The sequence below is a fragment of the Leucoraja erinacea genome, chromosome 36, assembly GCF_028641065.1.
Source record: "Leucoraja erinacea ecotype New England chromosome 36, Leri_hhj_1, whole genome shotgun sequence".
NCBI lineage: Eukaryota > Metazoa > Chordata > Chondrichthyes > Rajiformes > Rajidae > Leucoraja > Leucoraja erinaceus.
The window spans coordinates 13,880,732-13,894,430 of record NC_073412.1 but is presented as its reverse complement, the minus strand read 5'-3'; the positions used below and the strand labels follow the sequence as shown (position 1 = coordinate 13,894,430).

Here is a 13,699-nt window from a genome sequence, read left to right as displayed (position 1 = left end):
TAAGTGGGTTTTCTTCAAGATCTTTCGTTTTCTCCCACACTCCAAAGACGTGCAGGTTTGTAGGTTAATTGCCTTGGTATAAATGTAAAATTGTCCCTAGTGTATGTAAGGTACTGTTAATGTGCGGGGATCGCTGGTCGGTGCGGACATGATGGGCCGAAGAGCCTGTTTCCACGCTTCTCTGAACTAAATTAAACTAATAGATAAGGTTTAAGAAGGAACTGCAGATGCTGGAGAATCAAAGGTCCACAAAAAAGCTGGAGAAACTCAGCGGGTGCAGCAGCATCTATGGAGCGAAGGAAATAGGCAACGTTTCGGGCCGAAACCCTTCTTCAGACTAGATAATGCAGCTTCATATTATTGAAAATCATTATAATCACCATTTTTGTAGGAAGACCCTCCGCTTGTCCCAACTGCTCCACCATGTAATGCAAGGCACAAACACACCCTGTACTGTACCAATCACAAACACAATATTTGCCAGTGAGACTATCTACAGCCGCCGCCTAGTGGAGAGAAAGAATGTGACAAAGACATAACAGTTGCCCGGCAGAGGATGCATTGCTTCATTAAATTCAAGAGTCAAGTGAGTTTATTGTCATGTGTCCCAGATAGGACAATGAAATTCTTGCTTTGCTTCAGCACAACAGAATATAGTAAGCATAAATAAATACAGAACAGATCAGTGTGCACCATATACCAATGAATATGCCTTTCCAATATATATAACCTACCACTTCCATAAGCTCATTCCACACCGCTACCACTCTCTGAGTAAAGAAGTTCCCCCTCATATATAAACTTCTGTCCCTTATTCTGAAGTCATGTCCTCTTGTTTGATAAAGGGAAAAAGCTACATCAACTCTGTCTATATCATTTTAAAGACCTCTATCAGGTCCCCCCTTAACCTTCTGCGCTCCAGAGAATAAAGACCTAACTTATTCATCCTATCTCTGTAACTTAGTTGTTGAAACCCAGGCAACATTCTAGTAAATCTCCTCTATACTCTCTATTTTGTTGCAATGGGCGACCAAAATTGTATTAATGTTCAATGCCTTGTTTTTTTACATCCCAGATTCTATACTCAAGTAGTTGAGTTTAATAATATATATATAACACGTAAATAAACTGATAAAGTGCTATCGGCTATTAATGTTCAGAGTTTTGTTTGAGGAGTTTAATAGTCAGATGGCTGTGGGGAAGGTGCTATTCCTGAACCTGGATGTTGCAGATTTCAGGCTCCTGTACCTTCTACCTGAAGGCAGGTGGAGATGAGTGAGTGGCCAGGATGGTGTGGATCATTAATGATGCTGGCAGTCTTTTTGAGGCAGTGACTGCGATAGATCCCCTCGATGGTCGGGAGGTCAGAGCCGATAATGGACTGGGCAGTGTTTACAACTTTTTGCAGTCTTTTCTGCTCCTGGGTGCTCAAGTTGCCGAACCAAGCCACGATGCAACCGGTCAGCATGCTCTCTACTGTGCACCTGTAGAAGTTCGCGAGAGTCCTCCTTGACAAACCGACTCTCTGTAATCTTCTCAGGACGTAGAGGCGCTGATGTGCTTTCTTTATAATTGCATCAGTGTTCTCGGACCAGGAGAGATCTTCAGAGATATGCACACCCAGGAATTAGAAGCTCTTGACCCTCTCCACCATCGACCCGTTGATATAAATGGGACTGTGGGTCCCCATCCTAACCCTTCCAAAGTCCACAATCAATTCCTTGGTTTGGCCGAAGAACGGTCGCGACCCAAAACATCAACCATTCCTTCTCTCCTGAGTTACTCCTGCACTTTATGTCTATCTTCAGTTTAAACCAACATCTGCAGTTCCTTCCTACACAGGTCATTCACGTACTTTACACAGAGCAAGACTCCCACCAACGATCCTTGTGGGACACAGCGAGTCACAAAAACAGCCTGTCCATTTATCCTCTAACTCCTATTGACGTCGGCTTTAGATCCAGTTTAATAACTTGCCTGGATCCCTTGTGCCCTAACCTTTTCACCTAGTCTCCCATGTGGAACTTTGTCAAAGACCTCACTAAAGTCCACATAACTGCCCTGCCCTCACCAATGTTTTGAAGATGTAACAAGGAAAATGGACAAGGGAGAGCCAGTGAATGTAGTGTACCTGGACTTTCAGAAAGCATTTGATAAGGTCCCACATAGGAGATTAGTGGGCAAAATTAGGGCACATGGTATTGGGGGTAGAGTGCTGACATGGATAGAGAAGTGGTTGGCAAACAGGAAACAAAGAGTAGGGATTAACGGGTCCCTTTCAGAATGGCAGGCAGTGACTAGTGGGGTACCGCAAGGCTCGGTGCTGGGACTGCAGCTATTTACAATATACATCAATGATTTGGATGAAGGGATTCAAAGTAACATTAGCAAATTTGCAGATGACACAAAGCTGGGTGGCAGTGTGAACTGTGAGGAGGATGCTATGCGAATGCAGGGTGACTTGGACAGGTTGGGGAGTGGGCAGATGCATGGCAGATTAAGTTTAATGCGGATAAATATGAGGTTATCCACTTTGGTAGCAAAAACAGGAAGGCAGATTACTATCTAAATGGCGTCAAATTGGGAAAAGAGCCAGAACAACAGGATCTGGGGGTCCTTGTACATCAGTCTATGAAAGTAAGCATGCAGGTGCAGCAGGCAGTGAAGAAAGCGAATGGCATGTTGCCCTTTATAACAAGAGGAATCAAATATAGGAGCAAAGAGGTCCTTCTGCAGTTGTACAGAGCCCTAGTGAGACCACACCTGGAGTATTGTGTGCAGTTTTGGTCCCCTAATTTGAGGAAGACATTCTTGCTATTGAGGGAGTGCAGCGTAGGTTTACAAGGTTAATTCCCAGGATGGCGGGACTGTCATATGCTGAGAGAATGGAGCAGCTAAGCTTGTACACTCTGGAGTTTAGAAGGATGAGAGGGATTCTCATTGAAAAATATAGATTGTTAAGGGCTTGGACATGCTAGAGGCAGGAAACGTGTTCCCGATGTTGGGGGAGTCCAGAACCAGGGGCCACAGTTTAAGAATAAGGAGTAAGCCATTTACAACGAAGACGAGGAAACACTTTTTCTCACAGAGAGTGGTGAGTCTGTGTAATTCTCTGCCTCAGATGGTGGTGGAGGCTGGTTCTCTGGATGCTTTCAAGAGAGAGCTAGATAGGGATCTTAAAAATTGCAGTCAGGGGATATGGGGAGGAGGCATAAACGGGGTACTGATTGGGGTTGATCAGCCATGATCACATTGAATGGCGGTGCTGGCTCGAAGGGCCGAATGGCCTACTCCTGCACCTATTGTCTATTGTCTAGTACCTCGTCAAAGAATTCAATTAAATTGAACAGATAGTCTCTGCCTTTGACAAAACAGTCTGAAGACAGTCTCGACCCGATATGCCATCCATTCCTTTTCTCCAGAGATGCTACCTGACCAGCTGGGTTACTCCAGTATTTTGTGTCAAGCCATCTCAGGTTAGTCCCTGCCTTTCCAAATGATCATTAATCCTCTCCCTCAGATTTTTTTTTCCAGTGTCTTCCCTCTTGTATTGACACTTTATACTTTTTTTCTCAATGCTCAAAGAAGCTAAAATGACCCAGTTCCGTACTGGCTCAATTGGCGGATTTCATCGCGCCAAACAATAATTTATAAATATTTGTTCTTTCAGGGTGTATTGGGAGGATTTACAGGAATCATCACCAAGCCAGTCGAAGGTATGTTTGTTCCCATTGGAAATGTGACAAATAGATTATTTTAAATAATATTGCGATAAATTGTTAACTCTTGTTAAAGAGCTCCTCATTATTGAATATATTGAGTAGCATGACCACGGTTACTGCCAGTTACTCTGGAAAGAACTTTCATGTATCAGGGGGGTTGTTGAAAGACTTAATGCTAATGCCTGACTTGGGAGAAGTCTTATTGTAGTATATGACCTGGCGAAAATAGACCAATAGGTCATTGCACACCCCGCCAGGGGGGAGGCATTCAACGGGAAAATAATTTCTGGGCTTAATGTGTTCCCATAAGGAACCTGGGATGACATGGGATATCAAGGTTTTAATAAATTATATAAAATATTGTCAAACAGCACAGAAACAGGCCCTTCGGCCCAACTTGCCCATGCCAACCCAGATCCCCCATCTACACTAGTCCCACCTGCCTGCATTTGGCCCATATCCCTCTAAACTTTTCCTATCCAATAACCTGGCCAAATGTTTTTTAAATGCTGTTATAGTTGATTAGTTGATTGTTATGTAGATTTGTGCGGGTGTCAGGGGTTATGGGGAGAAGGCAGGAGAATGGGGTTAGGAGGGAGAGATAGATCAGCCATGATTGAATGGCGGAGTAGACTTGATGGGCCAAATGGCCTAATTCTATTCCTATGACATGATGTTAGTACCTGCCTCAACTACCTAGTCATTCTTTATACCAACCTCCGCTGTTGGGCAGGATAAGAAAACTGCCCCTGGGAAGGCCGTGAAGGTGTATCGGACATGAAGTGAGGTATCTGAACCAGAACCACAGAGGGAAAAGAGGGAACACAAAGTTTCATTGGTGAACCATGTTAAGGAAATCCCAAAGCATGTGGATTGAAGGGGCAGCTTCTCTGCTGTTTGTATTATTTGTAACGCGTTAATGATTCATCTGAAAATGTTGGTGGCCTGATTTGTACGTTTGCAGATGGTATATGGAGTTTATATGGAGTTGGTGTGCGGTGCTGCATTTTATGAGGTCAAATCTAAGAGGAAAGTATCAAAATATGATCTTCATGGAGATCGTGGGGTGCAATCCCCAGATCACTGAAAAGTGGCAAGAGAAGGGTGGTAGAGAAGGCATGCTTGCCATCATCTGTCAGGATTTTGAGAAAATTCTGAGGAACACTCAGACCTTCCATATGGAAAAGTAAGGATTAATCCACAAAGATGCGAGATCCTGTCTGACCAATTTGTATGTTGTTTTTGAAAAGGTGATAATGCTTTCTGAAGACAATGAAATTGATGTAGACTACATGAACTTCAGTTGGACAGGAAGCGCGTGACTCGTGATGTGGCACGGGGCAGTGCTGGTGCCCTTAGTGCTTTTTATACACATTAAAGATTGGATATGAACGGAGGTGATACCATCAGCGAGTTTGCAGATGATTATGAATTAGTGATGCTGGTAGAATGGAGGGTAGTCTTTTCTTAGGGGCAGCATGGTGGCGCAGCGGTAGAGTTGCATCACCTTTTAGCGCCAGAGACTCTGGTTCATTCCTGACTCTGGATGCTGTCTACGGAGTTTGTATGTGCTCCCTGTAACCACAAGTTTCTTCCCACACTGCAAAGATGTACAGGTTTGTAGGTTAATTGGCTTCTGTAAATTTTAAGTTGGCTCTAGTGTGTAAGATAATGCTGGTGTACGGGGTGATCGCTGGTCGGCCTGGACTCGATGGGCTGAAGGGCCTGTTTCCGCACTGTATCTCTAAAGTCTGAAGTGTTGGGCTGAGGGTGATTTTGAGAGCAATGAAGATAGGACTTTAATCTTTATGTGCACATTTTGAGAGGACTATCTCAGGGTAAGACAAACATAACGGATAGTTTGGTCCATCAGAGAATTGAGGGACAGTGGAACCGTGGTGTTACAATCCAAAGATTCGTAATGCAGATCAGTTGGATGAAGGGTGGAAAAGAGTACAGATTATTTACTTTCATAAAATATAAAAGAGGGAGGTCGTAGTACAATTCAACTCATCGTGATACAGCCCATTTAGTACAACTTGCCCTTGCCGACCAAGATGCCCGATCTACAGTAGTCCCACCTTCCCGCGTTTGGCCCATATCCCTCTAAATCTTTTCTATCTATGTCCCTGTCCAAATGGGATCCACAGAGATGGCTGCTTAATGGTTGGCATGGACGTTGTGCTGAAGCTTACTTTACTGCTTGCATGATCGATGACTCTAAATCACCCTGATCAATATGAAATGAGGTGGGAGCACGAGACCATTAATACATCACATTTGCTCTGCCATGTAGAGATCGCAGCTGGTCTAAGCTCAGCATTACTTTCCTGGAATAATCCCAGATTCCTTGATTCCCTTAATATCCCAAAATGTCTGAATGAATGAACTCAGCAACTGAATCTTTCCAGCCCATGTGGATGGAGTTCCAAAGATTTGCTGCCCTCCAAATTTATTTTCATTTGAATTCTAAACGACCCGTCCCTTTTATATTCTGGAGTATCTTCTCATTGCTGGAAATGAATCTGGTTCATCTTTGCAGCATAGAAACATAGAAAACATAGAAACATAGAAAATAGGTGCAAGAGGAGGCCATTCGGCCCTCACCGCCAGCACCGCCATTCATTATGATCATGGCTGATCGTCCCCAATCAATAACCCGTGCCTGCCTTCTCCCCATATCCCATAGATCCCAGCACTCTGTTTCATGTAAAACCTTACCGGGGGGAGACGTGACTGTACTCCATGTGCAGTTTCAACCAGGTCTTTCGTAATAGCAGGAAGATATCTTTACTCAAATCCTTTTGCAACAAGGTTCTGTTTCCTTCCTTATTTCTACCTGTTGTCATGGAATGCTTCATACGTACGGACAGTCGCGATCCTCTAGTCTGTCAACACCTTTCAAAACCTTGCCATTTAAAAGCAACCCAATTTTCTATCATTGTCTTCATAAAAAAGGATAGTTGGCATGGACTTGATGGGCTGAAGGGCCTAATTCAATGCTGCTTTAATCTAAACATGTGCATGGAATGGAGAGAGTGGATCACGTGCAGCAGGAGGAGATTAGGTTAACTGGGCGATTGACACAACAAGCTGGAGTAACTCAGCGGGACAGGCAGTATCTCTGGAGAGAAGGAATGAGTGACGTTGTGAGTCAAGACGCTTCTTCAGACATTATTTGGCATCATAACTTGCTATCATATTCAGTGTAGATGCAAGTCATGGAGCCTGTGGATTTATCAGCTTTCAATCCAATTAATTTTCCCAATGCTGCTTTTTTTACTAATATTAAGTTCTTTCAAATCCTTATTTAATGTAGGCCTGTTGACCACCATTTCTGGGAAGTATTCTTGTTTCTTCAGTTAATAAAATCTACCATTTCATTATTCCTTTCTGTACTTTTCCCTGTCTGTCAGTCCCAGTCTGAAGATGGGTCTCGACCCGAAACGTCACCCATTCCTTTTCTCCAGAGATGTTGCCTGTCCCGCTGAGTTACTCCAACATTTTTGTGTCTATCTTCGGTTTAAAGCATCATCTGCAGTTACTTCCTATTAATGTTTTCTTTTTACCTATTTATACATCCTTCTTCAGTTAGTTCTTGTTACTGGGGTATATTTCTTTCCAGTGCCAATGTCTTTGTTCTCAAGCTAGTTTCCAAGGCTCATACTTGGTAATTTGCAATGTTTTAAAGGCATTGGTTTTGTAATTAAACAAATCATTTTCAATGTCTATATACAAAATTCATTATATTATGATCACTCTTCCCCAAAGACCCTCATTGTGCAGAGCAGGTCTAAGTGTCATATTTTATAATTGGTTCCCCAGCATGCTGACTTCAACAATAGTTGTGAGTGCAATCTAGTAATCTGTTCATCACTCTATTGCTGTTGATTCATAGAAACATAGAAAATGGGTGCAGGAGTAGGCCATTCGGCCCTTCGAGCCAGCACCACCAGTCAATATCATCATGGCTAATCATTCAGAATCAGTACCCCATTTCTGCTTTCTCCCCATAATCCCTTGATTCCATTAGCTTGAAGAGCTATATCTCTTGAAAACATCCAGTGAATTGGCCTTCTGTGGCAAAAAATTCCACAGATTCACAACTCTCCGGGTGAAAAAGTTTTTCCTCAACTCGGTCCTAAATGGCCTACCCTTTATTCTTAAACTGTGTCCCCTGGTTCTGGTCTCCCCCAACATCGGGAATATTGTTCCTGCATCTAGCCTGTCCCATCCCTTAATCATTTTATATGGTTCAATAAGATCCCCTCCCATCCAGTGAATACAAGCCTAGTCAGCAAATTCGGTTTTGCCAGTCTCGTTGTAAAGTCCACAATGGAGAACTTGTCCTTATTACCTCTTCCTTCTGGACATTGCGTTCATACCACCAAAGACAGCCCCTTGAGGGGTTAAACATCATTCCTTGACGTGGTGAACAGCAGCACCCCTTATGTTGGTCACAATCAGTGTGGAGAATGTGTGAACCTTGCTCGATATAATGTGCTTCCTGTTTGGAAACCATCCAGGCTGCATTTGGCTGTGTATAACATTGATATCTTTGCACTCTGTACCATCGCACCAGCTTTTATTATCTGGTAATAAAAGTTCAGCTGCAGAGCGCGATAATCTGGTTTAAAAAAAAGACGTTTGTGTGTGAGCAATCAATGTGTTGCAATTTCCCCGACAGGTGCGAGGAAGGAAGGTGCAGCTGGTTTCTTTAAAGGAGTGGGCAAAGGTCTGGTGGGAGTGGTGGCGAGGCCGACCGGCGGCATCATTGACATGGCAAGCAGCACATTCCAGGGAATCAAAAAGTAAGACTCGCTGCTCCATCGCAATTTATCCAAACGATACGTGTTCTGAGCAGGACTTGGCCGGCTGGCCCCTAACGTCATTCCCTCTAACATTCCCACAGATCTGAAGAAGGGTCTCGACCCGAAACGTCAACCATTTCTTCTATCCAGAGATGCTGCCTGTCCCGCTGAGTTACTCCAGCGTTTTGTCTATCATCAATATAAACCAGCACCTGCAGTTCCTTCCTACACCCTCGAGCCTTGCACAGCATTCCTGCCTGTCCCCAAATCCTTTTTCCCCATTATCCAGAATGTTTCATACCCCTGCCTTAAAAGTACTCAAAGACAGTCCTCTCCCGCCCTTTTGGGATGAATGTTCTGCAAACCCGTGACCATCCGAGAGAATTTTCTGCATTATCTCTGTGTCCAATCAGTCACCCGTTACTTTGTTCTCGATTCTTTCACAAGGGGAAATATCCACTCCATGTACAACCTGCCAAGTCCCTTGATGACCTTGTGTTACAACCAAGTCCCCTCTCTGTATCCAAGCTCCAGTGGTTGCAAGCCTGGCTTGTTCACCTCTCCTCATAAGTCAACCCCCCCCCACGCCCCTCCCCCCCCACCCCATATTCCATATTGTGTGCAGGAAGGAACTGCAGATGTTGGTTTAAACCGAGATAGACACAAAAGCCTGGAATAATTCAGCAGGTCAGACAGCATCTGTGGAGCAAGGGAATAGATGAGGTTTCAGGCCGACACCCTTCTTCACCCTTACTAGAATGTTGCCTGGGTTTCAACAACTAAGTTACAGAGATAGGTTGAATAAGTTAGGTCTTTATTCTCTGGAGCGCAGAAGGTTAAGGGGGGACTTGATAGAGGTCTTTAAAATGATGAGAGGGATAGACAGAGTTGATGTGGAGAAGCTTTTTCCCTTTGAGAATAGGGAAGATTCAAACAAGAGGACATGACTTCAGAATTAAGGGACAGAAGTTTAGGGGTAATATGAGGGGGAACTTCTTTACTCAGAGAGTGGTAGCGGTGTGGAATGAGCTTCCAGTGGAAGTGGTGGAGGCAGGTTCATTGGTATCATTTAAAAATAAATTGGATAGGCATATGGATGAGAAGGGAATGGAGGGTTATGGTATGAGTGCAGGCAGGTGGGACTAAGGGGAAAAAAAAAGTTGTTCGGCACGGACTTGTATGGCCGAGATGGCCTGTTTCCGTGCTGTAATTGTTATATGGTTATATGGTTATATGGTTTTCAAGGCTCCTTAAGTAAGGAGACCAACTCTGTTCCCACTTCAGGTCCTAACTTCAGGTAGCCCTGGCATTCCCTCTCTCTCTATCCCTCCCCCACCCAAGTCGCACCAGCTTCTCATTTTCACCCAACAAACAGCCTGTTTCCTTTATCATCGTAACCTTTAAGCACATCTTCCATTCATGAGTGACTTAACCTACCTGATCTCCCGGTGGCTCAGCACTTCTACTCCCCCGCCCATTCCCAATCTGACCTTTCTGCCCTGGGCCTCCTCCATTGTCAGAGTTAGGCCCAGTGCAAATTGGAGGAACAGCACCTCATATTTTGCTTGGCTAGTTTACATCCCATCAATATGAACATTGACTTTTCTAAGTTCAGATAGCCCTTACTTTCTCTCTCCAACCCCTCCCACTTCTCCCACCTGTCTTACTGTCTCCGCCTACATTCTATCTTTGTCCCGCCCCCTCCCCTGACATCAGCCTGAAGAAGGGTCTCGACCTGAAACGTCACCCATTCCTTCTCTCCACAGATGCTGCCTCACCGGCGGAGCTGCTCCAGCATTCTGTGTCTACCCTATTTACACCTACTATGTTTCCTGTTAGCAAGCGAAACTTCACCATACGCCAATATGCAACTTCCTGCACTGTGAGCTTTTACTTTTCACAAGTTTTGACACAGCCCCGTATCAATTATCCAATGTAGAGCAACCACCGTCTGCTCCTCACCACAGCACATTTTCAGCATGGAACGGTGGTGCTGCCTTACAGTGCCGGAGACCCAGGTTCGATCCTGACGACGGGTGCTGTCTGAATGGAGTTTGTACATTCTCCCTGTGATCTGCGTGGGTTTTCTCCGAGATCCTCATTTTCCTCCCACACTCCAAAGACGTGCAGGTTAATTAGCTTTGTGCATGTGTAACTTGTCCCTAGTGTGTGTAGGATAGTGTTAGTGTGCAGGAATCACTGGTCAGTGAGGACTCGATGCACCTAAGGGCCTATTCCCGCGCTGTATCTCTAAACTAAACATGAAAAGAGGTCCAATAAATTAATTGGCTGAAGTTGATTTTTTCTTTGAATTTGTCCACATATTTTGCATGTTCTACTAGCTTTTCTCATGTTCATTATGACTGACGTGAAGGCAACTGGCCTGTAGTTTCCTGTTCCTCGTTGACTCTCCCTTAAGGAAATCCCTTATGTTTAATTGTTGTTAATGTTCTCCAGGGACCATCTTTAAAGATGATCATAATAGAATATATAATCCTTGACATTTTAATGAGATTATTTCTTTTAAGTACAACATTGTTTTGCAATGACCCTGTTGTCCATTAAAACATGATTGTTATCACCCAATGTGCATTCACGCCGATCACAAATTTAATTATGGAGTAACTCCGCGGGACAGGCAGCATCTCTGGAGAGAAAGAATGGGTGACGTTTCAGGTCGAGACCCTTCTTCAGACCATTCCTTCTCTCTAGAGATGCTGCCTGTCCCGCTGAGTTACTCCAGCATTTTGTGTCTATCTTCCGTGTGAACCAGTATCTGCAGTTCCTTCCTGTACAATTTAAAGTAGGACAGAGGATGCTTTAAATTCTAATGAATAACCATCTACTGAAAATACTCAGACGTGATGTCTTGAAAATATATTTGCTTCCTCCTGCTCTGCAGTGACTCGTAAGTTCAGTGAATTTATCATAGGCTGGATAAGGATAAGTAGTTAAAGGTACCCATTTATTTTGATGCATTATTTCAATGTGTGTGGGGCAGCACGGTGGCGCAGCAGGTAGAGCTGCTGCCTCAGTGCCAGAGACACAGGTTCAATCCTAAACTCAGGTGCTGTCTGTGTGGAGTTTGCATGTTCTCCCTGTGATGCGTGGGTTTCCTCCGGATGCTCCGATTTCCTCCTACATCCCAAAGACGTGCTTGTTTGTAGATTAATTGGCTTCTATAAATTGTCCTTGGTGTGTAGGAAGGTGGGATAATGTAGAACTAGTGTGAACAGGTGATTGATGGTCGGTGTGGACTTGGTGGATGGAAGGAGCTGTTTTTGTGCTGTCTCTTTAGATTTCATTCAATTAAATTCAACAGGGTGGCGGAATCGACTGAAGATGTAAGTAAACTGCGGCCACCGAGATGCATTCGTGACGATGGGATTATCAGACCGTACAATCGAAGAGAGTCGGAGGGATGTCACCTGTTTGAGGTATGTTATGCTGCTGAACAATGGAAACCAGAAAAATTAAATAGATAAATGACAGCAGACACTTGAATTCACAGCTCTCCGAAACAAAACACTTCAACATCCACTCGAGTCTTTTAGAATGGAGTTGGTGAAACTTAACGTCAGCGAGGATTTTAAATATATTGTTTGTTCCCAGTCACCCCCCTTTCTGAGCTGCACCCTCCCACTCCGAGCTGTACCTGTTCCCTTCCATCCCCCCCACTACCCCACTCTCCTCCCCATCCATCCCTGACTCAGACCCAGACACCCCCCTCCTGAGGCGGACCAATTTGTGCCTGAGAGGTTGAATGACTGACTTTCCTGTGTTCCTCCTGCTGTCATGTTGCTGTGGAATGGGTGGCCATGGCCCTCACCTCACAAGAACCACCAGTAATCAGCACCTCACATTTCCTCAGCTGCATCACCCTATGTTCAGCTGTCCGGGTGACACACACACGCACGCACACACACTACACACGCGGACGCATGCACACGCACAAACTCATGCACACGCGCACACACACTACACACGCACACTACACACGCACAGATACGCACGCATGCGCACACACACACACACACACACACATATACACACACACACACACACACACGCGCACACACATATACACACACACACACACCCCACACACACACACACACACACAAACACACACACACACACACCATTTGCATTTCTACTCAAATACGTGTGAATTTTATGTAGTGTCTCAAATTTCTGAGCAGTGAATTGTGGCAGTGACGTTCCTGTTCCGGTTCTGATGTTCTGCTTGCACAGTTATTCATGTTAGCCCTGTCGTCCTCGTGTGTTCATAAGTTTTGTTTGCTGATCACGTGCTCTCAGTCTAGTGTTATCTTCTGAATCTTATCATTCCCATCGTGGTTATTGCAACGTAACAGGGAGCAGACCCTTTGAGCCACCACTACTGCATCAACCATGATTCTAAATGAAGCTGCTCATCTGCCTGCTCGTACATGGTTTATATCCCTTTATTCCCTGCCTGTTGATAAGGGTATCTAAATGCTGCTGAAATGTTGCTGTCATATCTGCTTCTGCTATTTAACATGGCAGCGTATTCCAGGCACCCGCTGTTTGAAAAAACAACTTACTTTGAAAATCTCCTTTAAACTTTCCTCTCCCACCTTAAAACTATGCCTTCTGACAGTTCCATCATCAGAAAAATAAGTTGACTGTCTATCCTAACCAGGGCCTCTTATATATATTTTCATATTCTATCAAGTTACCCTTCAGTAGCCTGAGCAAACACAATCAAAGTTATAGCTAATAATCTCCAATGCAGGAAACCTCCTGGTAAACCTCGTCTGCACCCTCTCCAAAGCCTCCGCCCTTCCTGTCATTGCAACCAGAATGCAGACAATATTCCAAATGTGACCTAACCAGCATCCTGTAACTGCTGCAACATGTCTTCTGACTCTTATATTTAATGCCCCAACCTATGAAGGCAGGCATTGCATACGCCTTCTTCAAAGCTTGATCTACTTGTGCTGCTGCATATAGGGAGTTATGGGCTTCCACCCAAGATCCCTCTGTACATAAGTGTTGTTAAGAATCAATATATACATCCACTTTCCCCTTACATTTGATTTCTCAAAATCCACCACATTAACAGCTGGATGGATTACATTCCATCTGCCATTTCTGCACCCATATTTTCCACTGATCGCTATT

The 13,699-nt window shown here is 44.3% G+C and overlaps 1 protein-coding gene across 3 annotated transcripts in view; it reads left to right on the top strand.

Annotated features, from left to right (window-relative positions):
• vps13c (vacuolar protein sorting 13 homolog C) overlaps positions 1-13,699 on the top strand; it is a 296,935-nt gene that overhangs the window by 263,841 nt on the left and 19,395 nt on the right. For all 3 annotated transcript variants that reach the window (XM_055662746.1, XM_055662745.1, XM_055662747.1), the window contains 3 exons: positions 3,671-3,716; positions 8,410-8,533; positions 11,856-11,970. In XM_055662746.1, the coding sequence (XP_055518721.1) occupies positions 3,671-3,716; positions 8,410-8,533; positions 11,856-11,970 (285 nt within the window). The remainder of the gene's footprint in view (positions 1-3,670; positions 3,717-8,409; positions 8,534-11,855; positions 11,971-13,699) is intronic.